General features: G+C 39.3%; 2 protein-coding genes across 3 annotated transcripts in view; both read left to right on the top strand.

Moving 5' to 3' along the window:
• The window catches only part of sorbs2a (sorbin and SH3 domain containing 2a), a 61,912-nt gene extending 59,288 nt beyond the window's left edge, over positions 1–2,624 (top strand). For both annotated transcript variants that reach the window (XM_037763974.1, XM_037763975.1), the window contains one exon: positions 416–2,624. In XM_037763974.1, coding sequence (XP_037619902.1) covers positions 416–477 — 62 coding nt within the window. In that variant the 3' untranslated portion in view covers positions 478–2,624. The remainder of the gene's footprint in view (positions 1–415) is intronic.
• A 2,657-nt stretch (positions 2,625–5,281) lies between these two features.
• On the top strand, positions 5,282–21,629 carry LOC119485632 (PDZ and LIM domain protein 3-like). The gene is made up of 7 exons (XM_037765348.1): positions 5,282–5,464; positions 11,098–11,249; positions 13,485–13,569; positions 13,652–13,839; positions 17,774–17,901; positions 19,740–19,851; positions 21,139–21,629. The coding sequence occupies exons 1-7, from the start codon at positions 5,372–5,374 to the stop codon at positions 21,326–21,328; spliced, it is 948 nt and encodes a 315-aa protein (XP_037621276.1). The 5' UTR covers positions 5,282–5,371; the 3' UTR covers positions 21,329–21,629.
• The last annotated feature ends 6,125 nt before the right edge of the window (positions 21,630–27,754 follow it).

Genomic DNA, 27,754 nt, shown 5'->3' with positions numbered 1-27,754 from the left:
AATATGGAAATATCCATAAAATATGTCACTTAGTCAGGGGTCATCAGTTTAATAATAGGAAAGGGGTCCCTCGAGGAGAAAGGCTGGGAACCACTGATGTAGAGGTACTTAAATACAGTATAAAATATCAACAAACAGAGACCACTAGATGGCGCTGTGATCCCATCGCATATTTATAACATGACTGCTGAGGAAGTCAAGATTATCCTGCACAGCTGAGCAAGAATCTGCTCGACGTGTTAATCTTGACATTCTTCTCGGAAAAACTTTGCCCTCTGAAGATTTTATCCATGTGACTCAGTTTGATCTCCAGGTCTGGCTGGTTTCCAGACGCCACTGAGCTGAAATAATATTAGTGACAGCTGCTGCTACTGCCAAGTTTCAAGCACTGACGACCTCATTTTTGTTTTTGAAGGGACCTCTCGAAGGAGCAAGTTGTTTGGAACCTTCCCAGGAAACTACGTGAAGCAGCTATAATGATGATTCCAGACCCCCCCCCCCTGGCTCCGCCCCTTTCTGTGACACGTTCATCGCCCTCAGCACAGCACCCGCAGGACACCACCCCCCAACCCAAACACCGGTCCCCCCCCCCGAGACCTGTCGCACATTTCATGTGTTTGCGTGTACGTGTGGCTCGTCAGCTTCACACAGACAGAACCTTTAGCTCTAACTAGCCATCTTTAATGGAAGACTTCTATGAAATAACGTTGTTTTTTTTAATATTATCTTTTTATCCTTATTTTTCTATCATGGAGAACCCAAACTTTGTGCTCCAGTCAGTGACCTTTAACCTTTGACTGTGATGGAAGGATATCAAAGGAACTTTACGAACAGTCAATGATAGAAAACAGGCACGACAGCGATGCTTTTCTTTCTGTTAAAGGGCAGTGAGATCACCACAAACACCTTTTTTATTTTTTTTCAAACTTAAACACTTGTTACATTTCATTTCAGTGTTCAATTACAGATATCCCCAAAGACATTGAGTGCAGAGAGTGTTGTAAAAACAGCGTTCTGTCAGCAGGTCTGTTGTATAAGATCTTTGTTGAAGGGATTGCAGCCGATATTTCAGGTAAAAGGATGTTACTTCCCACGCTTAAACGTGGAAAAGACTGTGCATGTATCAATGTTATGCGTCGCCCATGGTATCGATTGGTTGATAAGAATTTGGGGATATGACAGACTATCATTATTAAGCAAATATTGCAAATGAGGAAGTTTGAAAAATGATGTTGATTTAAAACATAAGATAAAAAATCTTCATCTTCACACTAGGATTGATGCACTTTAACGAAACTTTAACACATTTTTGTGTTTGTTTTATCTCAAATTTCACTTCAGATTTTACACAGTAGTCGTTAATATGTCCGTGGGGCTTCGGGGTACGTTGGTCATGTTTGAAAAGCAAAAAAGGTTACCAACCTTTTAGGTATTATATTTATTAGCTGGTCGAACTGTGTTATAAGACGATTATTAGAAAGGATGGAACAACACGACAGCAGCACATGTTAAGGCTTGTTATTTGATGAAGTATCATTGTCCAGATAGGTGCTGAGTGACAAATAACACAATAGTTGATGGGCTATAATTATGCCAGGTGTCATGTTTTATGTTGAATTATTTAAGCATTTTATCAAAAGCTTCAGTTATGTAACTGCAGTTTTTTTCCACTAGACGTCGGTGGCATCTTTTAACCCTGTTGTCAGATTGAGTGCGTCACTGTTTCATGTAGTTATATTGGAATTATCTGCAGTTTCCATCTTAGCTTTGTCATGCTCAGTGAATATGATTTTTTTTTTTCTCATTTTACATGTTTCACATAGGATGAACACTGACAACAAAACATTTGTTAAAGCACCTTAAGATATATTTGTTTTATCATTCATTGTCCTTCACGTCACCCCCCCGTCATCCACTATTTCAGCTGGTGTGAGAACACGTTGTGTGTGTGTGTGTGTGTGTGTGTGTGTCTGTGGTGTTTTTGTAAGCCTTTTTGTATGAGAGCTGTAAAATGGCCAACATCCACTTGCTTTATAAAGTCAGCTTTTTTCTCACCCACCATCACATTTGGTTTCCTCTCCTTTCTTTCTTCACGTTCTTCATCGGTGGTGCTACTTTTCCACTTTTTCACAGTTATTATTGTAGCCAGGCATGTAGGCCTTCTTCTTCTTCTCTCCAGTTATTTGTTGTTTTAAGAGCCAGTGACGTATTTAAACTGAAGTTACTGTAGTTAGAGTGAGTAGAGTTGGTGATTGCTGCCTTACATCCAACTCACTAATTTAATAGCCATGTATATGTAAACCTCTTCTGTGATGCAAAAAATTAATTTATGCATATATAGCGTAGAAAACATCAGGAACGTGTGCACCGAGTGATCACAAAAACAAACAGTAAACCTCTAGTCTGCCTTTGATACAACATTAGGAAACAGATTTGGATTGAAGACATGAATTTGACTCCTGATATGTTTATACATGTAATGAAAGTGTTAACCTTATATGTTATTCATGTTAATATCAAATTCAATGCACACTCTTGGACCTAAGTATTTCTACAATATCTTAGCATTTGTTGGATGATTTTATGGGGCTGTATTGCTAATAAAATCCAGCTGATAGATGAAATATTTCCAATTACTTTTTGCTTTCAGCTTTACAGAAAAGATGATTGATTTGTTGATGACTGAAAAAGAAATCTCATTTATGATGTTAAAAGGTACGTTACAGAGTTTTTGAACTCGTTCCTACCATTTTATTTTAAGCACTGAGGTGATGTTATACACGTTCAGGTCTTTTCTATTTCACACAATTCCACATGTGGACTGTTGGTGGCGGTAATGTGCAGTAAATGAAAAACTGTATGACGACAATGACAACTCCACAGGGTTGCAGGTTATCTTTAAAACGTATTGTTATTGCTGACCTGTGGTCTAAAGGATGAGGCTGGATTTTTTGTTAATGTCCACAAATTCCATAAAAAGACCAAAAACAACAGTTCTACTGAAACAGGTCACAGTTATAAAGTTTATTTTAAAAAAAAAGGAAATAATTTTCTAAACGACTTGGCACTGTAGTTTTTAGCAATGTTACTCAAATAAGAGTAAATTGTGTATTTGTTGGGGACTAATTTCAGCTGTGGATTAATACACTAGGTGCTCTATTGAGTATTTAAGGCAGCAGGAAGGTAAACAGTATATGTGTGAGTAAACTACATTTTCCTAGTAAGGAACATGTCACTTAGAGAAACAGTGTGCTCATTAATGTGTTTTTAATAGTTTTTGAGAAGAGAAATAAACTCACATACAGAAAATACTTAATAACATTTACTTATAATATTTTTATGTAGACGAAATAAAAAAAAATAAAAAATTATAATACATCGACAGAGCTTTTAGAAAGGTACTGAATAAAAAGTATGGCTTTTCCTGAGAAAAAAAATATTATGAAAGTGAATTAATCATTTAAAAAATGTTGGCGAGTCCAAAATGAATGTTTTGTTTATCTCTGTGGAAGATATCTGACATTTAGTTCCCACTTCTAACACGGCTTCCAACAAGGTGGGACATCTAGTGGCTGAATGTTATCAATGTTATCAATAGCACCTTTAATAGGATCAATTAATTGTTAGTTTGGGATTTTTTCATTGGGATTGTTGACTATAACAAAAAAATTAAATATCACCAGACTTGTCCTTTAACTTCTCAGCTCGCTGCAGTGATGTACTGTATAAGTGTATTCCCAGGTGAGTCCATACACTGTGACATCATTGTTAGGCGTGGTTACAGGTGCAACACACTTTCAACCATTTCAACCTCTCCAAGGTTTTAGCAATACTCGTTTTACGCAATTTAAACGTTCTCTATACGATATCCAGAGTATTGATATAGCAGCAAACAACTATTTCCTAGTTACTAGAGTAATGTCTACCTGAGCAGAGAATGAAGTCACTCTCTCTCTTTCTGTGTGTTTTAATCCAAGCTTCTCTGTGCTTTGTTGACATAGCTGGGCCGGCTACAAGTGCCTTTTTAGTGCACGTTTATGCATGTGAGCGTGTCCCACTAGCCCATGGCCGCTCGTCTAACCACTATTTCAGTTGATATGCGTTACATAAAAGTTACATTCAGTTCTAATGTTCATGTCTTTTGCAGGTTTAGCAAGTAAAGCATAAACAAAGGGATAGTACAGCATAGGCATTATGTGTATGCTATAGAGAATGAGTGCATGAATATAGGAAAACTTAATGCAGGCATGTCTGCAAAGAGAGAGAACGTTTGTAGTTTGAATGCGTCATCATTAACTTCCATTATTAGTCAGGGAGTTACATCGTTATGGTAAATGCAGAAACAAATGAATATTGTCCACTTTAAAATATTTGCATAGAACAAGATTTTCTACGCAGTTGATGGATTTTGTGGTTGTGATTCATAATTTGCGCAACTGTTTTAACTGGCACTTTGATTCATTTACATGATGGAAAAACTCAGAGCGAAAGCCTATCGGTGCTGACGGAGATTAACGAGCCTCACTCACAGTTTGTTGACATGTGCTCTCGTACAGTTAAGCCTTTGGTGTTTTTATAATTTTGGATATAAGGCAGATATGAAGGGAATGCAGCAACTAGAGAAGCTGGCTGGAATTAAACACTGTGATAATGAACAAAGAGCACAGTAAATAAGGTTTTTGTAGGCTATAGAGGAAATCTTTTGAGATATAAAAGCAGACAAGACAGTGATGTGTTGAAATTGGATTGTTGACAAGCTGCAGGGGTGAGAGTCCTGGGTCCCATCCAGATCAATAGTGGCTGGAATGTGCCTGTGGGACTTCCAGAGACCCACAGCAGAGCTGCGCCTCCAGACCAAATAAGGACAGGAGCAGCAAGACCCATCAACCAGAGTGAGACGAGGCCAGCCAGACTGTGAGCTGCCCAGGGATGAGAAGCGATGAGTGGGGGCTGGTTTACATCCTCACTCTCTCTTCAAGTGGCCATGTAGGTACTCGCAGACTGTGAGCCAAAACTTTAGGACGACTAAAGCTTTGGGCAGCACCTGATTTAAGAGGCAAAACATTGCTTTCTATTTGGAAACAGAAGTTGTAAGAGAGAAAATAATAAGAAAAAGTGCTCAACATAAATAGGGAAAACTGGCAAGCAAGTGCTGGTAGAACAGTCTGGGAGCCAGTTCCCAAAATCAGACCAATTACTTCACTGCTGGGGTGGGGTCTGTCCATTCTCCTCCCACTGCACCCACCCACATGGGTCAAAATCTCCATCACTTTGATATTCCTTTGCTCTTTAACTTTGTTCCCCGCAGTGTGCAGTGTACTGTCTACTGTGCTGTTGTTATCTAATAGCGGGGGGGAGACATTAAAGGGTCATGGCACTCAATGTTGTGTTGGACGGTCCGGCCCCCTGGGGGTTTCGCCTGACGGGAGGAAAGGACTTCAACCAGCCCCTGTCCATCTCCAGGGTGAGTGAGTCACAGGACGTCTCTATTATAAGACTTTCCTTTTAATAACTTGATCTGAAACAAAATCTTTCGACAGCTTTTTTCTGTCTTTCCTGTTGGTTGATCATTTGATTATTAAGGATTTGACAATGTTTCTACTGTCATCAGCCAAAATGTCTTAAATGTGAATGTTAATCCTCTGGTGGTCTGGTCCAGAGGAGCCAGTGTTAACATCAACATTGTGTTTTTCCAGGAGGGTTTGTTCTAGAAAGAGTCTGTCTGGACTGGTATGGGGCTTGCACCTGTGCCACACTGAATGCAAGAGGCTTAGATACAAATAGCAGCTTACATTGTACTCTGACATGTGCACCCACACACACACACACACACACACACACACACACACACACACACATACATACACGTCTCATTGAGTGGATTTCAGACTGGAGAATTCAGGAGCACGGGGAGGTCACGATATTATTTCTAAACTGTCCCATAGAAATAGAAAGGTAGAATCGACTTTATATATTTAAATCCTCCACACAGCCTTGCTGACAGCCGAGTTAACACATTAGAAGAATCAATTTGTCGGTTATTGGAGAAGATGAGCACATGTGTCACTGTGTATGCATCATTATAACGGTGCAGCTGTTCACAAGCTTTTAAACGTCAGTTTGAGGTCAACTCGCAGCATTACACTGGGAGGTGACAGATTACATGTGTAAAACTGAACGTAAATGTAATTCAATAAAGAAAACACAGTAACCAAATTACAGATACAAAAGGATTTATTATAGACAGATACTTACTAAAATAGAGAAACCGTTTAGAAGGTCGTGGCTGCTGATTCAGATTGGTGAATATCTTCATCTGTTGATGAAAATGATAATTTCCTGAAACTAATATGGTATTTCCTGTTTATACAAAGTAAACCAAACCAAGCAACTGAATCAGATGGACAAAAACAAGACGGTTACTGATGAGAACTTATTCCATTTAAAGGAGTTGTTCAACACATTTATTCACCTTTTCTTGGCAAGAGTTAGATGAACAGATCAAGAGCACTCTGATGTCCATACGGTTGGGGCAAGTAGACAGTTAGCTTAGCTTAGCACAAAGACTGGAAGCAAGGGGAAACAGCTAGCCTGGTTCTGTCCCCCAACCGGCACCTCTAAAGCTCACTGATTAACACTAATTCATTGAAGGAAAGACAGAAGAAGAGAATAAATAAATAATTAGGAAAAAACAAAAAAGTCAGTATACAAAGTAAACATGCTGAATATGAACCGTAGTGTCTTAATCAGCTGTCAGACTTTGTGTGCTGCATCCCTGATTGTCACACAGAATCAGATGTGAGGAGACCCAGTCATCCGGCTTTGTTGGGGTTATGTGCGTCTATATTTAGGAAAGACATCAGGAAGTACTGACTAAAAGCATAGTGAGGTCTCCAAACCACTGGCTCTGTCCAATAACCCCACAGCTGTTGTGTTAGTAGACGCTGTCATGAAAGGGATGGACGAGGAAGGAGAGAGGGAGAGGAATCTGGGAGGGTAAACGATATGTGAGCAGTAATACAAGAAGTGATGTGTTAAAATGCACTTGTAAGAGAGAGGTTCATTAAAGAAAAGAAAGTGAAAGATACCTGATAAAACATCTCAGTAATACATTCACTGTCCGTGAGACGAATTGAAGGAATTGTTGCTGCCATGAACTCTTGGCTTCATTTAAACACAAGTGTCTCCCTTCACTGCCATTTTTGGTCAGGAACATCCTCCTCTTTGTGACCCGCCGCTGTTCCCGGCTGGTTCGAGGAAAGTAAACACGAGTGATAATCATCTTTTTCTTCAGCAGAGAGCAGCCTTAAAGGGGCACGCCGCCGGATTTACATATCGAGATCAGTTTACTTGATCTTTATGTCATGGGGAGTACTAAAGAGCCTGTGGAAACACTTGTACAGTAGACTGTCATCTGGGACTCTTGAGGGGCTTCTGTCAAGTCTGAGAAAATAACCCTGGTGATGTCATCGGGGTTATTTTAGCTTGAGCGTTGAGACTATGAATTTATGACAGTAAGCCTGCGTTAAAAACTTGAGCACTGATAGACGGGCACAGACTGGTGCAAGGGTGACGTATTTTTGTAGGCCGACCCGGAAGGTAGAATCGCTCGTTCCCTTTTTAAAAAGCCAATGAGATTTTTCTATTATCTTCTGTTTTGGATTATTGCAGAAAATAAACTCGGTGGCAAACAAACATTTATGATACTTATAAGTTTTGTTCAGTAAGATAATCTCCATAAATGACCACTTCAATGATTTTTGAAGTAAAAATGCAATCGTCAGAGGTAAAAAGGTAACGTTAGGCTATAGACCAACTACACCACAGTCGTATGAGCGCGAGTATACACAACGAGGCTGTAAAGTCAGCTTGATGACGTTTAGTAGTTTCATTTAGTGGTGGGATATTTACTGACGTCTTTTATACCATAGAATAAAACTATAGGATGGAGGCGATTTTGAAATATATCTGATTACGATTGTTTTGACTGATATTGCAATTGCAATATGATTTGCGATATTAGAGGGAATTAATTTCTTTACATCACCATTCTCATTTTTTTTTAAAACATATTTAAGAAATGATTATGGTGTGATTTTTGTGGGGATCTGTACCAAACAAAGATGTTTTCATCAAGTCTGTAGAATATTATGTATAGGCCAGGACATCTCTGCAGCACCACAATATTTAATTTAAAATGGTATTTTGACGCACATTACACCTTTAACAAATACCGCGATTTCCTCCTCATCCTGCGATTTGAAAATTGCAGTATAGGCCATATTGCAATTTTGATAAAATTTTGATAATTGCTCAGCCCTCTTAAGCTTGTGTTAACCACAGACCTTATTTCAGGCATCTAACTAAAAACCCTAAAGAGTTGTGTTTCTGGGAACAGTCTCCTTTTAGCTTTGTTTTAGTCTCCACCAACTCCTGAGGGTAATATCTGTGTCTTTAGCTGCTAAATGCTCCACTGTGTTCACCAACTAGTAGCTAAAATTGTCCGGCTGCAGAGTCAGGTGACAACTCTGTCGGTTTGTCACTAAGAGCGATCCCTTTTTACTTTACATAGTCATTTGATCCATTGTTGAAACATTGATGAGCGCAGCTTTAAGTACAATAATACTCCTTTAAGTGTCATGGATTTCAAGTCACATCAGCAAACAGATTGGTTTCCCCAGTGCTGCATGTACTTACTGGACAGTTTATTACAGTAACTGGATTCCCTCTTTCCTTTTTTAATTCCTCACATTGCAGTACTTTTTTTATTTACAATACTACATAATTTCTATCTTAAAGTATCTTAAGTTACAGTACTCACAGGGAAGGAAGAATTTAGTTATCTTTTTCCTTTGTTCCGTTTTGGGGATTTTCATGCTAGCAGATCTTTTGAAGAAGGAAAGATGGAAGAACAAAGGGATGTCAGGAAAAAAAGGAAATAAATAAGGGGAAAAAACAAAGGGTAGAGGAAGCAGCAAAGACAAAGGGAAGAGAAAACGAAAGTTGGAAAGAAGCAAGACACAAAACAGACAGAAAGGCAAAAGGAAAAGATGTCTGTACTTTAAACAAAGACAAATGTTTGACATGATAACTGAGCCGCGTGGAAACGAAAGAATCCAATAAAAAGCATAGCTGCGCTCAGATTCAGGTAACAGACATCAGAGCAGTAAAACATGCGGACCGACAGCAGCACAGTAAATCACTGCTCCCTCTTTGGCAACATGAGACATCCCCTCAGCACTTTCATCCACAGTTATTTATAGGCAGATGACCTAATTCAACTTTCAATGCAACATCCCAGTGTAGCTATGTCCCGTAATGCAATACGGCTGAGCATAGGTCACGGCCTGTGTAGCATAGGTGGGAATGTTTGGATCGGTATGAAGCTGCCTCCTGAGCTATTTTCTGTGACCCCGAAGGCTCTCTGGGAGTTCTTATTCATCTTGATCACTTCCTGGCCAGCAGAATACATATTCCATCTGGATGCTGTCACTTAGTGCGAAGCGGCGTATATTTACTTTATCTCCATGACAAGAGTCGGGTAGTTTACACACATGCATACCAACCAGGGCGATCTGCATCTCAGAGAGCAGCTAGTTGTTTGACACAGTGCATGTGGTGAGAAATAAATTGTAGATTTAGGTCATGAATGGCCTGAATCTTTTCTGAATAGTTGGGCTTCTTAGTGGAGTCTGTGTTTTGTATTTCGCACGAGTATTTAGGCCAGGTGAGACTCAGAGAAAGGGAGAGGAAAATCATATAAAGCTGTGATCCCAGCAGGGGAACATGAACAAGGGGGCCTCGCAGTTGAGTTGTGTATTAAGAGATGAAGGAGATGAAGTGCCAGTGATGGAGAACAGACCGAAACCTTTCACAATGTTGCCCCACCTGTAGGCTTCACACTGAACTGGCTGGAATGGGATTCATGGAAAGACAGAAAGCAAAAAGAGTTTTTGTTTTCTGCCTGACCAAATTAGACGCCACTGCTCTGGGATTCATTCTAATGTCAATAAGAACAGTATAATCTCTTATTCATTCGCATACCTGAGTATTGAACCCTTAAAGCAGCAGTGGGTAGAAATGGAGCAAATATGATTAAAAAAAAGTTATTTATATGAAACGGTCACTATATCCTGACAGTAGTGCATGAGACAGGTAATCTGAGCAGCTGTCAATCACTCGCAAACTCCGATCAAACAGTCAAACTAGGCAGCACTGATTACATATTAATCAATATTCTGTTACTGTAATGTCTATTTCTCGCCTCAAATGTTTTCAGAATCATCTTGTAGTGTACTGTTTAGCTGTAAAATCAGAAAGTTTGTGACCCGGCAGTCACGTTGAGATCTGTTGAGAAAATGCCAAGCACCGCCCACCAGCCAGAGCACAGCCAATAGGAACGCTCTCTCTCTGAAATGACCTGTGATTGGCCAAAGTCACCCGTCATGGGGCTAGATTTTTTAAAGCCATAAAACAGAGCCATGAGGAGGTGCAGAGGTCTAGTTTTCTCTCGAAACACTTGAATTACAATATGCTGAAAGGTTATTATGGAATTTTTGCCCAATGATGCCAAAAACGTTCTGCCTGAAGCTTTAAATCAAAATACCAGGAACCCTTATTGCTAGATGACCTGTACTACTTAAATGGGAAACTATAAATCTTTAGATAAGATGGACGGATCTCCCTTTGCTTCCACTGATGTGCTAAATCAGGGTTTCCAACCTGCCCCATGACCCTGTTTTTAGGTCCCAGACTTCTCACGATCCCCATCAATTAGAGATGTTGAATCTGAGCAAGGCATATTTTTGTTTGTGGTTGGGAAAAAATTAATTATACACAGTAGAAAATATTTCTTTATGGATTTATTTTTCAAGAGTTTGACTCGAAATCAGTTATGTACAGTAAAAAAGGGTAGAGGGGGCGGAGGTATAAGCAAATCAAGAGGTGGCTTCTATGCTCTCTTTTTGTTTTTTCTCTTTTGTTGAAATCATCAGTTCCTCTTCTTACTCAATGTACAAATGGCTGATAAGTTAGCAAAGGAATCAAAACAAAGTGTCTTTATTTCTGTTATTTACACCGTCTTCTACTCCCTTCCAGATCACTCCCGGCAGTAAGGCCGCCGTAGCCAACTTGTGTGCCGGTGACGTCGTCCTGGCCATCGAGGGAGTCTCGGCCACCGACATGCTGCACTGTGAAGCCCAGAACAAGATAAAAGAGTCCACCCATCGGCTCAGCCTCACTGTTGAAAGGTTATATGCAGAAACAAAAAGCATGTGACACAAACAGGTGGTGGACACAGTAGAGGCAACACCTGCACAGTATGATGAAATGTAATACATCAGCCTTGCAGTAATTACTGTGTTTTTGAAGCTTATATTGTTATATTAGTATCAGTCAGCTGTTGATTCAGTTCTAAATTAAGTTTGATGGCCACTGTTGAAGTGCTGCATTGGATTACATGTTGTAGGCTACTGTTGTTGCTTTTACTGTGTCCAGTAGGTCCTAATCCAGTGCAGGCTGTTCTCATACACTGTTCGTAGCTAAACTAATGCATTGTAATTTGTTTCTATCCCACAAATCAATTTATATGTAATCCACGTCACGGCATAAAAAATCCTGGACTTTCACCCAGGAGACCGGTGTTTGTATCCCGTGTGAAACCAGAAGTCAACGTTGATTATTTGTCACGTAACTTCCATACTTAAGTTAAATCACTTCCGCAGTTATTTTAACCCACAACCACGGTCTTTTCCTAAACCTAACTAAGTAGTTTTGTTGCCTTGACCTAATCAAGTTGTTTCCTGTGCAGATGGAAGTTTATTTTGAAAAGACTGTATGTATGTAACGAGCATAAATTGACACGTGTTGCTGGACATTCGTAGGAAAACACACAAAATTAATATGTCCCAATTCCATAACACATACTGATACTGTGCAGCAGTGGTTCCTGACCTTTTTTTGGCCTGTAACCCCTTAAAACAAAGTACATTTGCAATCCCATGTGACCTGTTGAATGCCAGTTGTCACCAAAGAGTGTTTTCTTTATGAGGGTGTTTTATGTTTAGACTTTTTGGAGGCCTGAAGAGGCAAAAAAAAAAATGTCCAGTAATTCACCAGAAATAAGAGTAAAGGAAAGTCAGAGAAAAATAAACATAATTCTGTGCGCCTGTTAATCATCTCAACGACCTCTCAGATTTATCTTTTGCTCCATTTGTGTGGGCGCCGACTTCCAGGTTGTGAACCACTGCTACAGCATGAACAGCATGCTGATCTTCATACAGTATGTGTTCTACAGCTGGTATGCAAGAAATTAGTATACTTCACTGTTTTGTATTAACAGGAATCGACACAAGATGTTTGCTGACATCGGTCCAATTGCTGTTATATAAAACTTGTGGTTGTGTTTCTGGAGCTTTACCTCCACCATCTGAACGTTTTCCAGCTGTGAGCATCTTACCTTTCTTTCATTGGGTGCATTATGGGACAGTAGTGTCCAGCAGCATTGTTTAGCTTATGATTCTGGCTTAATTTAGTCACTTTTCCGGTTTGGATACACTCAAAACCCACTACAAAAAGTTTTTTTTAAAATTCCAATGGTATGACAGGAAAAGGCCAACATGTGAGCAGGAGTTTAAACCTCAGTTTTGATGTTTTATATGTTGGGATCATAGACCGTATACAAAGATGGACGACATAACAGCTCCCCATAATAGAAGCCCAAACATCTCGATCGCCCCCTGGTGGCTGGCTGCAGTAAAGGCCATAAATCCCGCCCCCTCCATGTTAGTGGATGGGACATGGGCCAAAGTAAAAAAAGTCAAAGTAAAAAATGGTTTCTGTAATTTTAGGTAGTTCTCATCACAGTGATGTATGTTCAAGTGTTCATTTTTCTTATAAGTTTGGTTTTAATAAGTTATTTGATGCTATAAAAAGGGGGTGAGACGATATGATTGACAGCTGTGATTGACAGCTGCTCTGAGTGAAGTAGTCGTGCACCCGGAGGTTCGGGAATTGTAGGAAAGAGGAGTAACTTTAACTTTAACTTTCCATAACCGACACGAGTCTGTGTAATAGATGAATTTGTCAATTTGATCATAGATAGTTATAGAGATATTGTAGTTTTTTTGTAGCCAAACAGCTACCATGGTGGTAACGTAGCAGCTAGGTGGCTCACGCTAGCAAGCTGCAGCTGTGCTCGAATCGTGATTGGCTCAGGCGGGTGTGTGGGCGGGACCTCGATACGGCTCCGACCCCCCAATCACTACTGCGCAGTCTCTGGCTTCAAATATCATATCAGGGATATTTTGGCTTTACTTTTGTACAGTGGTAGGAAATGGAGATGCGTCATCCACCATGGCATCAGTCCATGGTTGGGATTAAAGACAACTCGCACACACTCAGACTCAAAAAAATAGTCTTTTAACAATCAGTTCATCAGTTATGTTGTGGTGACCTTCTGACCAGGATCTGTTATTTATTTCCAGGAATGAAGCAAGAATGTGGTCACCACGTGTTGTGGAGGACGGTAAAGCTCACCCATATAAAATGAACCTGGAAGCAGAACAGCAGGTTTGTAAAATGAGATTATTAAAGATTATGGTAGCTGTTTTGTTTAAGAATAATGCCATTGTTTCCCTCTGCTCCCTATAAGGAATTTAAACCTATTGGCGCAGCTCACAACCGGAAAGCTCAGCCGTTTGTTGCGGCGGCGAACATCGATGACACGCATCAGGTGGTCAGCTCAGCCTACAACACCCCTATAGGCCTCTACTCCTCAGGCAACATCCAGGACGCCATGGAGGGCCAGATCCGAGGCCTGGTTCTACCCAAGCCTTCGAGGTGATGGTTCTCACTCTATCTACTGCTTAAACACGGCAGTCAGGTTGTTTCAAAGCGCTGCACCATACAACTAAAAGCACGTGAGTCGTAAGTACACTGATTGTGCTAATAGTCAGGCTAGCAATATGGCTCAACAGATGGTTATGTAAGTTTGTCATTCAGCCTGTTCAGTAGTTGCTGTGCGTTCCAGTGCCCATACTACCTTACTATTTAGTATGCCAGAAAGAAGATTTTGTATGTCCCAATACCTAGTACCTCAAAAAAAAATACCAGGATGTCCTACTACATCTGGTCGTATTTTGCAGTATGCAAGCCAGCATGCTTTTCCGGCTATTCTGACCCATCATTCTCTGTGCAGTGGATATAGGAGCAAGAGGGTCAAAGTTCAAGGCACAATGTTATGATGAAGTAGTCCCAATTGTATGCATACTGCATGCAACAGTACGTTCTTTGTAAGGGCAGCTGCAGTATGTACTTCAAGTAAAAAGAAAAAGTATGTGATTTGGAACGTAGCTTCTGTTTCTGGTAAAGGAAATTTGATATCTATGGTCCAGGAACAGCGCTATAGGCTTCGCATTCATTTTGCGAATGAATGCATTTGCATTCATTTTGCTGTAGTGGCCACAATTGGAATTGCAAATCATGTGACGCAACCAAAATGATATTTTGCCGTACACAATCATTACAAAAGGCTGATGAATAAAAAAAATTCTGAGCGTGACAAAACACTGCCAAACTACTCTTTGTATTATCAGACCTTGAGCCAGTAGGTCCCATAAAATATCTTCAGGAGCCATATCAGTATATTATTTGACATATATGTGAGGGAGTCAACCAGTTCTGATGTCTGGACCCAAATATGTAGAAGCTTGAATCACATTTTTATCAGATTCGCCCAGTGAGGAACTTTCATTGGAATGGCTGTTTCCCCTCAGCTTTGTTATAAGCTTAAAGGGATAGTTCGGGTGTTTTTGAAGTGGGGTTGTATGAGGTATATAGTCAGTGTATTACCTACAGTAGATGACGGTCGGTGCGCCCCCAGTTTGGAGGAACAGACAGGAGTACCAACACCTGAGCAAAGCAATACAGTGCTACGGACGGGGCCAGCAGAAAAACATATTTCAGCCACCTAAAAGAAAGGCTCACCTAAAAAATGTATACCCGTTTAAGTGTACGCTATATTTAGAATATTTTCACCGCTTTGCCGTGCCGTCAGACCTTCCTTCTCTTTTCTGACGGGGAACTGAACTGAAAGTGAAACTTATCTATGCTCTCTCCAAAACCAGCAGGCTCAGATGACACGAACAGTATAGATATGTTTCACTTTCAGTTCAGTTCGCCATCGAAAAATATTCTAAATATATTGTACACTTAAACTGATATTATTTTCTTTAGGTGAGCCTTTCTTTTAGGTGGATAAAATACGTTTTTCTGCGGTCCCCATCCACAACAGTTTATTGCTTTGCTCCTCTGTTGGTGCTCCTGTCTGTTTCTCGATGGTGAGGCACGCCGAACCGTTCTTTTTATTACTTACAGTAGATGTATGTAAGTAATACTCTGACTATTGATAAGTACCTCATACAACCCCACTTCAAATCACCCAAAATTTCCCTTTAAATATTTAATTGTCTGTTTGCAAAATATTGTAATTGTTACTTTTCTGCCAAACTACTAATTAAATGAGGTTAATGTTTGACCTTGTAATGGAATAATATAAAGTCAAGGTTAGCTTTTCATAGACAATAGCTCTGACAAAAAGTTGAGCCAAGTTTAGAATATTTTGTCACAGAACTTACTGATTAACTGATTAATTAATTGTTTCAACATAAATAGTGTTGCCTCTGGCGCTACCCTTAGGCCAACGTTTATCCCCACTAATAAGGATCTAAGAATAGCAAAGTGTCCATTTTCATCCTTCCATGTTATGTTTTCTGGTGTGTAATGATCATTACAGCCTCACAGGGCTACCAACGTAGCAATACATGTTGTTTCCTCTGTGATTTCTTTCTGCTTCTGCTCTCCGACTGCTTTTTTTCTGCTTTGCTGTTGTTACATTCACTGTAGTCCACCTGGTCTTTACATGACTCTCCTCCTCAGTTTGTTTGAAGGTATCAGCTGAGTAGTTTGATACAGCCACATACAGTATGTTAGCCTTCAGCCTTCCCCTAATGTGGATTTCATTAGGCTACCTGATAGATGGTGTGTCACATTGAGAATATATTACCACAGCCCACAGGAATGAATTTGTCCACGGTTTAACCACAAATTCTGAATAAGACATATAGGCCTGTCACATAAAACCAAAACCATGTCAGCAGATACAACATAGACTCACTTTACGTAGAAAAGTAGGGATGTAGATTCCATTGTAATGTATTCATAATCACTAAAACCAGCCGGCTAGGGAAAGAAAACATTACAATATGTATGAAAAAGAGCATGTTGTAGAATCAGCATGCTGTAAAACTCAGCTAAAATCTTTTATTTATCAGCATCCTCTTTCCTCTCTCATTTTCCTCTCTGTGGTCTCATCCCACATTTAGCATCTAACCCCTTTTTTCTCCTTTTAAGGTTGACTCCCTGTGTTGTAGCTCTGTAATTTCCAGCTGGTTGTTCTCACCTGATCTGCTTCACTACAAGTTAAAAAAAAAAAAAAAAAACTCAGGGAAATGCAGTTAAGACTGCAATGCATCATTTCTGCCACATGAATCCCTCTAATGAAATTGAGTTAGGATGGTCTGGTTGAAAGAAGTTTAATATGTCACAATGGCAACCTATAGACCAAAGAACTGCTGTATCATAGCAGCAGTGGGAAGTAACTAAGTGCTTTTACTCAACTTGTATTTCCATTTTATGCAACTTTATACTTCTACTTTCAGAGACAAATATTGTACCTTTTACTCCTCTATGTTTATCTGACAGATTTAGTCGCTAGTTATTTTTCAGTTTACAATTTTCTATTCCCTTCCTGTCCAGTGAAAACCCTGTATCTCCAAATTTGGTGATCTTGACTTTGAATGTCTCTGATAAACGATGACCTTTATGGGTTGAGAAAATTCTCCATGCTAAATAAACTATAAATAAAAAGCCTTGGATCAGCTGGAAAATGCATCGTCACAAAGCTTAAAACGTCTGTTTTTCTCATGACTTTTTAGAGATACAGTATGTGGTTCTCACAGGACAGCAACACTACACACATATGATGATCTAATTGAATATGATGCATTGCAGATGTAGATTAAACTACCCAATAGTATATAAAGGAGTATAAAAAAATCTACAGAAGTAAAATGCAACATAATACAGCAGTAATATTCATCCAGAAACATCATATAGGCAGTACTTTTACTTTTGATACTTAATGTAAATTTGGCTGATAATACTTGCATATTTTAATTAAAGGAACAATGTTTAGGATCTGGCGATATCTAGCAGGGAGGTTGCAGATTACCAATTCTCCTGTGTGCCAAGCGTGTAGGATTGCTACATTGGCTGATGCAAAAACACAAACGGCCCTTTCTATAGCCAGTTGTTGTAAGAGTAGCATGCCTAGATTGTGTGTTTGTATGTGGGAAGTGAGTGGTGAAGCAAGAGAGAGAGCGGCGGCGACAGGAACTAGTAACGTTATCAACTCCGACCCAGTCAGGAAAACTTAACAGTGTTTGGTTTGTTCATCCTATGTAGATATAAACGGTTCATTCTAAGGTAACAAAAACACAACAATTCTTATTTTCAGGTGATTATACACTAAAGAAAACACACTTATTAATATTATATTCCATTTCTGCCGATAGATCCCCCTAAATGCTACACATTGTTCCTTTAAGTAAAGTATCTAAATACTTCTTCCATTACTGGACAGTATAGTGTGCATTGTGTTTCCTGACCAGGTATTGTACTTGTATGTATGTGTTTGTCTGAACGTGCTGCTCAGCCCTAGGACTTTGACCAGCATCGAGGATTCTGACGTATACCAGATGTTACAGAAAGACCAGGAGGAGCCCCAGGAGCCTCGGCAGTCTGGCTCCTTCAGAGCCCTGCAGGACTTTATTGACAGCGATGGTGAGCTCTTCATCTTTCCCAGTCGACATCCTCTGCAACAGAAAAACATCTTACAGGTTGAAATGATTACCGGTACAGAGAAATATTTGTACTTTTACTTACAGCCAAGAAGACGCAATGCTTCACTGTAGAAACACACACAGATGTTTTAAAGGCCCTGAAAACTTGTTTTCTAAATGGGCTTTTTACTATGAGTTATGGGGTTCTGCATGAATGCACTAATTTCTGCCAGAGTTCACATTAGAGACTTTTGTATTTCTTATTTTCCCTGATCTCTTCTGGTCATGTCTAGATGGTAACCCTCGATGTGCGAAACTCTTGTGAGACGGTTGAGGTTAGGCATTGACCTTGAATAGTTAAGGTTAGGATAGGTCGTCGGGCAGGGAGTCTTGCAAGAGTTTTTGCAAATCTAGAGTAACCATCTAGACATGACCATCTCTTCTGAGAAGCAGACGGGGCTCAGTTGGAAAAAAGGGCAACATACTTTTGATAAACCAAACCTGTCTCCTACAAAAAGATTTTCCCTTACAACTTAACTGCATTCTCAATTACGTTTCAAAGGAAACATATTTTCTCCCAGATTAAGGTCACAGTTTTAAACACGTGGTTAACCTTGTGAATTGAAAAAAACGCAACAAAATGACTTGGTTATGTTTAGTAAGAACATCATGGTTTGGCTTAACATAAGTGGGCCAATGTTTATTATGTTATTTAACTTACAGTACAGACGTAAATTAAAATGGAACAGCGGTCTCCTGGGTGGAAGTTCTGTGTTTTTTGACCCATCGACCACGCTGACCTCCTCCATGCACGGATTTCCACAGTCTTTGATTCAAAATTTGTGATACATCAAAAACAAACGTAATCCAGCAGAAAATATGTTTCCCACCAAACGTAATTGACAATGCAGTTCTGTTGTATAGGAACGTAATTTTTAGGAGAGCAGGCTTAATAAACAATACCTAAAGATGTTTTTTTTACTTGGTTGCTTTTTTTCTTATGAGCACTTGATATTATAGCAAAATACTTAAAATTTGAAGTTTAGTTTTCTGGGTCTTTAAACTTTTTTTGCATTACTTCTGCAATTTTCTCTTCATGAGATGCAGTTTTTTTGTTTTAGGATTATCATTGTTGCCGTATTGAAAATTAATTTACATTACATTACATTCTGGGGTGATTAGCGCTGGAGCACATAATCATAGCTATTTAATAAGGCTCAGCAGCAAATGTTTTGGATTTCTTCATCACTTTTCTGCAAAGCGACTTATATTTTTACCTCCCATACACACATCAGGAAACAATGTTGTGGGTTTAGTGTCAGCGACCCTTCCACATGTGGACAGGAGGAGCCGGGGATTGAACCAATAACTCCTACGCTGAATTTACTGAACCACGTTGCTCATTTCGATGACCCATTAACTGTAGCATAAACAATGAGTCCAGTAAATTAGGCTGCAGGGAACAAAGATAAAGATAACATTGTTTATCATTTATGCAATATGTTGGCCTTGTCTGACGAACCGGTCTCATAACATACACAATATGCAACACAATATATAATTAGGTCACACCCTCATGTATTCCCCTTATTCAGGTGTTAAAGCTATACAATACGTTATTACAAAAGCACTCCTCCATGTGTTTCCTGAGTTGTAAAAGGCACCCAATAGAGTTGAGGTTATGAAATATGCTTGTACTCGATAAGGAAGCATTCATTTAGGATTCAAGAGGCTATAAGTGTCCCTGCCTCATTTCTCTTGAATGTTTTGTTTGTATGTATGTGCTCCTGTATAAGTACAGGGTTGTTTTGTTGAGTGGTCTCTCTCCCATGTGGGCAGGTACTCGTCCCATTGTGACCAGGACAGTTAAAGCCCCCTCAACCAAACCGACTACGCCCACAGGAAACCTGCAGAAACTGCCCGTCTGCGACAAGTGTGGGAATGGGATTGTGTGAGTAAAAATAGAAAAATGTGTGATTCACACTCAGACACTCTGGTGGAGACAACTATAGGAACAAAACAGTCCACTGCAGCAAAAACACACTTACATTGATAAGCTGAACATTACATTGTAATAAAGTACTAACACCATAACACAAATCGGAGCATTATAGGCCTTTATGCAAATGCATTGTTCAACAAAAATAGGAATCCTTTTGTTCTTTGACCACATAAACATAAACCAAAATTTAAAAAAAATATTAATAAACCACTTTTCCGTTTGCGTGAAATATGCCTATTTGTGGCCAAGCAATGTATAAATTAACGTAACATAAAATATAAGTATTGTAACATCATTTTAATCAGATATCAACCATTTATGATCAGTGTATGAATTATTTGTACATGTATATTAATAGTTAATAAATGCTTTGTAACACACTGTAATAATATATCATAAGTCATAATATATGATATATTTATGTTTTACTGGGTTATCACGTTTTCATCGTCTCCGCCAGCCGTAAGCCTGTGGGGAGATCATGCGTTCGTCGTGCATGTGTCTGTCTGTCCACGGCTAATCTTGTATACTACTGGACCCATCAGCCAAATATTTTTTGTGCTAATTTATGACCATATGCTCAAGGACCTCTCGTGGTTGCTGTGATTCACATTTGTAAAAAAAATATTTTATTGACTATTTTATACCATCATTGACTGCTGACTCCTCACTCCTCTTAACCGGCCGGTAGGGGCCGCAAGGGCTCAACAACTGCAACCTGACAACCATCGAAAAGTTTGGTCTCTCTCACCAGAGCATATGCAGACTAATTCCATACCCGATATGTTATAGGAGCAGTAATTACACTAAAACATTAATAAACACTGTAAAAGTGTCCTTATGGTGTGTTATAAACCATTTATTGGGTTATTATAAATGCTAGATAGCGGTGTTAAAGTAAAGAGTTACAGTAATAGTTTTGAATATAAATAGACAATTCAGTCTCTCTATCAATCATATTTTTCTTTACCTTTGTTAACGCCACTATATGTTGAATTTGTATTATTATTTATTATGACATTGTTCAAATTATTGTGATAGTGTGGACTTTCCCATTGAAAATGTACGCAGTTTGTGTTGCTTTCAGGTTATTCTTGTCAGTGACCCCCAGTTTGGAACCATTAGGGAGGGTGTATTTTATAGTATACTATATGTATACTACACTAACTTTACTATTACTAACACATACACTATTCTTTGCTTTTGACATCTCTCTCTTTGTCTTCTATGCTACAGCGGGACGGTGGTGAAAGCACGAGACAAATATCGTCACCCTGGTTGCTTTGTGTGCTCCGACTGTGACGTCAACCTCAAACAGAAGGGCTATTTCTTTGTGGAGGGAGAGCTGTACTGTGAGACTCACGCTCGCTCTAGAATGAGACCACCGGAGGGACACGACCTCATCACAACTTTCCCTTCTGCATAGATTCACAATAAACACTCAGATACACATACAAACAGACACTCATGTGTCCTACATTTGTCTCATGTGTTTATCTGTACTTGTTTAGCCTATCTGATGTTGTCTGTGTGCAATAATATTTCGATAAGAATACACTTTACTCTTTGAATGTGACAGTATGATGTTTTCTCTGTGTAGGAATATTTCACAGTTGAACAGCCTGGTTGTTTAAAGAGCCCAGCAGCAGTTACAGAGACTTTCATCTTGCCAGTTTCTCACAATTTAAAGGCTTTCCAATAAAGACCTCTGCTCATACTGACTCATAGATGGCATCTGTATGTGAAGTCTTGCGATGACTGCCACTGTAGAGAAAAACTGCCTTAATAACAACCCAGCCTTAGTATAGTATTAGCATGCAAATAACCACAAAGGAAAAGGGATACGGATCAAATGTTTACAAGTGCATGTGCTACTGTCTTCATCCAGTTTACATGTGTCCTCCGAAAGACATCAAAGAGACATTAAACTAAGATTACCACCTTGCGGTTGTATGCCTCCCGCAACCAGTCAAGTTGCAGTTTATATCCATGTCTGTCCAAAATGTCCAAATTCTAATCAGTTCATCCTTGAGTCCAAGTGGACGTTTGAAAATTTGAAGAAATTCCCTGCAGGGGTTTCTGAGATATGGACCGGACGGATGGACGGACAACCCAAAAACGTAATGCCTCCGGCATAAAAATTAATGAACCTTTTAAATTCTGATATTTAAATTTGTAGGTTGGTTGTTCCACCACTTTGGACTAAAATCTGTGAATTGTTTGGAGAGTTATTCATATCACCTGTTGCCCCGGGTGTGGTGACTGGCTCCTAATTAAGAATTGAGAGCAGCTTATGATAATAACAGACCGTCGGAAGACTGGCATGGCACTGCTCATAAATGTCATGGTAATCCATCCAATAGATGTTGAGGTATTTACCTAAAAAAACAAAAATCCCCCTCATGGTCATGGGTACCTGGTTATGTTTTAAAATGGGGGAGAAAAATTTGAAATATGTAATTGGCGGGGGGTCTTTACGGTCCTCCCCCAGAATTTTTTTTTATTTAAAACAAATTTCCTGCATTTCTTCATCACCTAACCTCTTGGATTAGGTCAAGAAAAGCCATCTGCACTAGTCTAGATTAGTCAGATTGAGGGTGCTATGAAAACCAAGAGTGCTGCTGTTGTGTGGGGCGAGGAGGCAGCAAATGTTCCTGAGATATTAACAATAATTGGACAAAATCACTGAGGGGATGGAGTGGTAGAATAAAGGTGGGTAAACTATACATGTCTGTTGGCCAAACTGTCCCTCATTCTTTGGTACTTCCCTTTTCCCAATTTGCTTATCTGAATGTCAGTTGATTGGAGGGTTATTCAGATCACCTGTTGGCCCAGGTGTGGTGACTGGCTCCTAATGAAGAATTGAGAGCAGCTTGGTGCTTTTACCCTCTTGGCCAATCAGGGTGGGACGACGCCCTTTCTTTAGGGCTGAAGAGAGGAGGGGAAATGAACACTGGTTCTTCTTTGACATAATGCAGACCTCATTTTAGCACATTCAGCCAGAAATGCTGGTCTTTAGGCACTTTTGAGACTTCTTTACTCTCTTAACTCTTCTGATTGAGGGTGATTTTTAGCATCCTGAAACCTAGTTTGAGAAAATATTAAAGAACACCTTTCATTGAAACCCCTTTATATATTTCCTTATTATCAAAGAGGCTTTTTTCATCATTAGAAGGCATTTTTCTGTTGTGAATGCACTTGTGAGATTTGTTTCTCCAAGTTAATATGTGGGAACTGGTTCTCAGGCTTCTTCCTGACCAGCTGGACTCTGTACTGCCACAGCACAACAAAATCAGACCCACAATACAATTTACCCTGACACACTGGGATCTGTCCACCAGGACATAAACAACACATTTCACTTCTGCCTTTAACACAATCCAGCCCCACATATACTTTCAACTTCATCTGAAATTCAACATGCTTGCAGTAAAAGGGAGCACATCTGGTTACATCTGGTGTTTGTGGTTCCTCTGTGTAACCTGGTCTTCATCATCTGTTCTTTTTGAGACAAAATACATCATCGCTGGCCAGCAGCCACCCTGCGAGAGCGCCTACAGTGATGGATTAGACCGCTGCTACTGAGCAGACTGGTAGACCGGGACCCAAGTGTCTGAATATAGGAACCCTGATGAAGTGAAGTAATGTCAAGGAACTTGCTAGTAACAAGGAAAAGCCAAAAAGGGAATACAAAGTGATGTAATACAGCTCCTTGTAACACCAGTATTGATCCTGTGCGTCAGCATCCATTACATAACCCAAACAAGAATGTATATCACAATGATCTAACAGACTGTACTGATCCTTTTTTAATTAGTTCAATTAACAAGTATAGAAGGAAAGGCCAGCTGGGATAAAAAAATGTCATTGGTGAGATTAAAAGATTTCCTCTCCTGCGTCTGCTACAGACAGTTACGCAACTGAGTCTGTCGAGAATAAAGCACACCGAGCCAATGGGTCCATCACTACTCACTCACGTTGTGTTTTTCAAAACTACAGAATTTTATTTCAAATTCCAGTTTCCAGTATGTCAGGCTGAAACTGAGGTAAATGATGGCATGATCCAGTCATTAAAAAAACACAAACAGTAAGCATGCAAGCATCTGCAATAAAGTGTTAAAACAGTCAGAAACAAAATGAAGTGATTATACTGTTAAAAACATCAGCCTTGTACTGATTAATAAACCCCTAAAACTCTCCAATGACACTACTGCACTGTAAGATGCAGACGAATACAGGTACTTTGCTTAATAATATTAAAGCTCAACTGTTGCATCAATTAGCTTACATCTACTGTAAATACAGCACTGTATATTGAGAGGAGTGACTCCTGCTGCTGTGGTAGGACCCTGTTGAGACAGCGGGGGGAGCTCAAGTATCATTATTTTAGCTCTTTGAGCCTCACACATGACAACAGAAAACACTGTAGTCAAACTTAGGTACCAGGTATACTGTATATATACTGTAACATATTTAACTGTATGTGGAGTTCACTCTAGAGCTGCACATAATGATGAGGATTTTGATTATTGATTGAGTACATCATTTTTAGTGAGTTACTGTTGAATTTAAAATATCAAAAAACAAGCCGAAATACCCATGACAAGCAGGCGGCAACCTCCGGTTCTGAAAAGTGAAGCCAACGCAGATGTACCTTAAACTTGCATTCTCTCTAATAGCCAGCAGGCGGCGACTCCTCCTCATAGAAGTCTATGAGAAAATGAGCCTACTTCTCACTTGATTTATTACCTCAGTAAACATTGTAAACATGAGTTTATGGTCTCAATCACTAGTTTCAAGTCTTCTTCAATACAGCATGATGTTCATTTAGTAAATTATGGTCCCATGAAAGAGTCAAATAGACCATAAAGCAGGGGATGCTTTAGGGCGTGGCTACCTTGTGATTGACAGGTCACTAACAAGGCGTTGTCCAATCTGGGAGTTGTCTGTGTTTTCATCTTACATCTTTAACCCTTTCACAGTGTGTTTTCAGTTCATGAAAGTTAATATTAACATTTTGGTTGCCTAAAAATGTCTTATTCAGCATACGGTTGTACTTAGCTCCACCCTCTCAATGACCAAATTGTCGAATTTGAAGCTACCAAACCGTAGTCCACAAACCAATGGGTGACATTACGGTGACTACGTCCACTTTTTATGAACGAGTCCAAAGTGATGTCTTAAAGGGACAGTGCACACCATAATCAAAAATACATATATTTTTTTTCTTACCTGTAGTGCTATTTATTGATCTAAATTGTTTTGATGTGAGTTGGCGGGTGTTGGAGATATCGGCCGTATAGAGAATATAATGGAACTAGAAGGCACTTGGCTTATGGTGCTCAAAGCGCCAAAAAATACATTTGAAAAATGTCTCTTTCCAGAAATCATGACCTGGTTACTCCAGATAATACACAGACCTGATTGAACTATTTTCTTGCTACCGATCTACACCAGCAAACCGCATCACTATGCAGAAGGAAGCGTGCATCCACTCATGGATGCTCATGTTTATAGTTTATAGTTAAGAGATACTGCTAGCTCACTGAGTTAGCTATGCATTTTTTATTTTGGGGTGTAAAGCTGTATTAATCATTTTTTATATTAACATCAAATCAAGTGGTTCATACATTTTATGGTTGACTCTCAGCAGCCCAAATGATCTACCACAGATAGCTGTTTCCATTAACACAGTCATTATAAACCGGCTGCATGCTACCTGCTGGACCAAACCACAGCTACAACACCAATGAATATTTACCTTAACAGTATTCAGGTTCCAAAGAAATTACTCACAATGAATGCTAACGTTGCTCTATGTTTGCTGGATATGTAAGTAGGTGAGTTAGTGTTGCTAACATATTGGCTTTTATTATTATTTCCCAAAAAATAATACAGCTTTATAGTGACCTATTTTATCTGTCCATCAGTCCAAAAACATCCAAATTACAATAATATGACGAGCACACAAATTGAAAAAGTTGAAATGTTGGGCAGTTTTATTTGATGTGATGACATGGTGAATTTTCTGCCTACCCGAATACTTGATTGATACAAATAATCTTTCAGAATGAATGTACCCTCATAAATATTATGTATAGTAACAATATCCCCCAAGAACACTATGAGCCATTAACCAAAACCATGTTCTTTAAGTGAACCATCCCTGAATATGCTGTCACACTGTGTTTCACTACCAGCTCCACTTAATTATTTCACAATAAAAAGACAATTAATTGACAATATCGATACTCTGACCACAGACAGAATGCCATTAATCAAATCTTAATATATATGGATGGAAAGCCAAGAGACAGACATGGGGAGCGACTTAAGTGCTTTCTCTTATGAAAGCCAAAAGACGAGACCATCAGCAAACAAGGATTAATTTAATTAGTTTTAAAGCTATTGTTTGTTTTACTTAATTAGCTAGTATCCTCCTCCTGAGGGTACACTTTGTGACAGCAGCAGCAGCTCAATAACATCAGACGGTTAAAGAAACAATTATTGATTTAGTGCTGTATTCATCATGGATAGCTTACTAAAAATGGACATGTACAGCTAATACATCAATCCCTCGGCTCCTCACGTACGCAACAAAGTAAATCAGTGAGGACCTGGTCAACAGGAAGGGCTCTTCAAAGGCTGAGCACCGGTGTAATCTCTGGAGAAGCAACTAGTGGTAATTAGGATGCTCGCTGCAAACAAAGACAAGCTGGGGAGGGGGAGGAACTCCTCTAATCTATATAATAAGAAAACCTATTGCTGTATCCTGCTGAACCCATAATACAAACATCTGAATCCCTCTGCGACTGTAGCTCAGACCCCTTTACAAAGACCCCAATAAACGTCAAGGCTGAAACAAAGTTAAATGTATAATTCACGAGTCACTTTCTCCATTTCACATGTCAACCCTGTCTCCTACAAAATTGCGTTCCCATACGACTGATGTGCCTTCGGGGGGAATCATTTTCTCCCAGGTTATGGTTGCACTTTTAAACATTATGGAGAATGCAATTTTTAGGAGACATTTGATATTTATATTTCCATGTATTTGTATATTTTAGCATGCAGTATAATTTACCACCAAGCACTTGTGAACTTCGCTTCACTGCTGACAGTTAAGATATCATTATGATGTCTAACCAGGCTGATAAAATGGGACGTCCATTAAATGTCCATTCAGCAACATTGTTATAGTATAATAATAATAACACTGATTCAAATGACTACATCCCACTGGAAATCAACAAATAACTCCTTTTGTTTCTGTTCTTTTATACAGTATGCGGACCCTTGCCTTGATAAATTAAGGTCCTTGGTTATCTTTGATTTATCCTTTGATAAATGCAGTAAATTCCTGATTGTTGCAGCTGCAAATTTTACTTATATAACATTACATTAGGCATTACATGCTAATATTTCCAGATATCTACAAAAGCTTCAGTTATTAATGCATTATGTAGTAATCCACTGCCTTCTTATTGTTAAGTCTACATTCCAAAAATACATTTACCACAGATATATCTCATCTAATGAAACATATAGGCCCTACTACCTGTTGTTATGACTTTAAATGACACCACTGGTAGTAACAATATCGCATTTGATATACTCAAATATGTCAGGTTATGAATAGCATAGAACGACCTTATGTAGAGATGTACAAACATGTACAACATCCAAGGTAAAAATACTGAGGTTTTGATGTATTTAGTTGTGAAACCTGGTTGCAGGTGATGGGTTCCCTGTTCAATCTGCAAAAGGGCACCAATTTAAATGGGCTCGCCTCTTCATTTAAAGGTGCAGTGTGTAGGATTTGGCGGCCTGAGTTTGCAGATTGCAACCAACT

Source organism: Sebastes umbrosus, chromosome 3 (assembly GCF_015220745.1).
Source record: "Sebastes umbrosus isolate fSebUmb1 chromosome 3, fSebUmb1.pri, whole genome shotgun sequence".
Classification (NCBI taxonomy): Eukaryota; Metazoa; Chordata; class Actinopteri; order Perciformes; family Sebastidae; genus Sebastes; species Sebastes umbrosus.
Note: the sequence above shows the minus strand (reverse complement) of the source record. Positions and strands in the feature narration are given on the sequence as shown.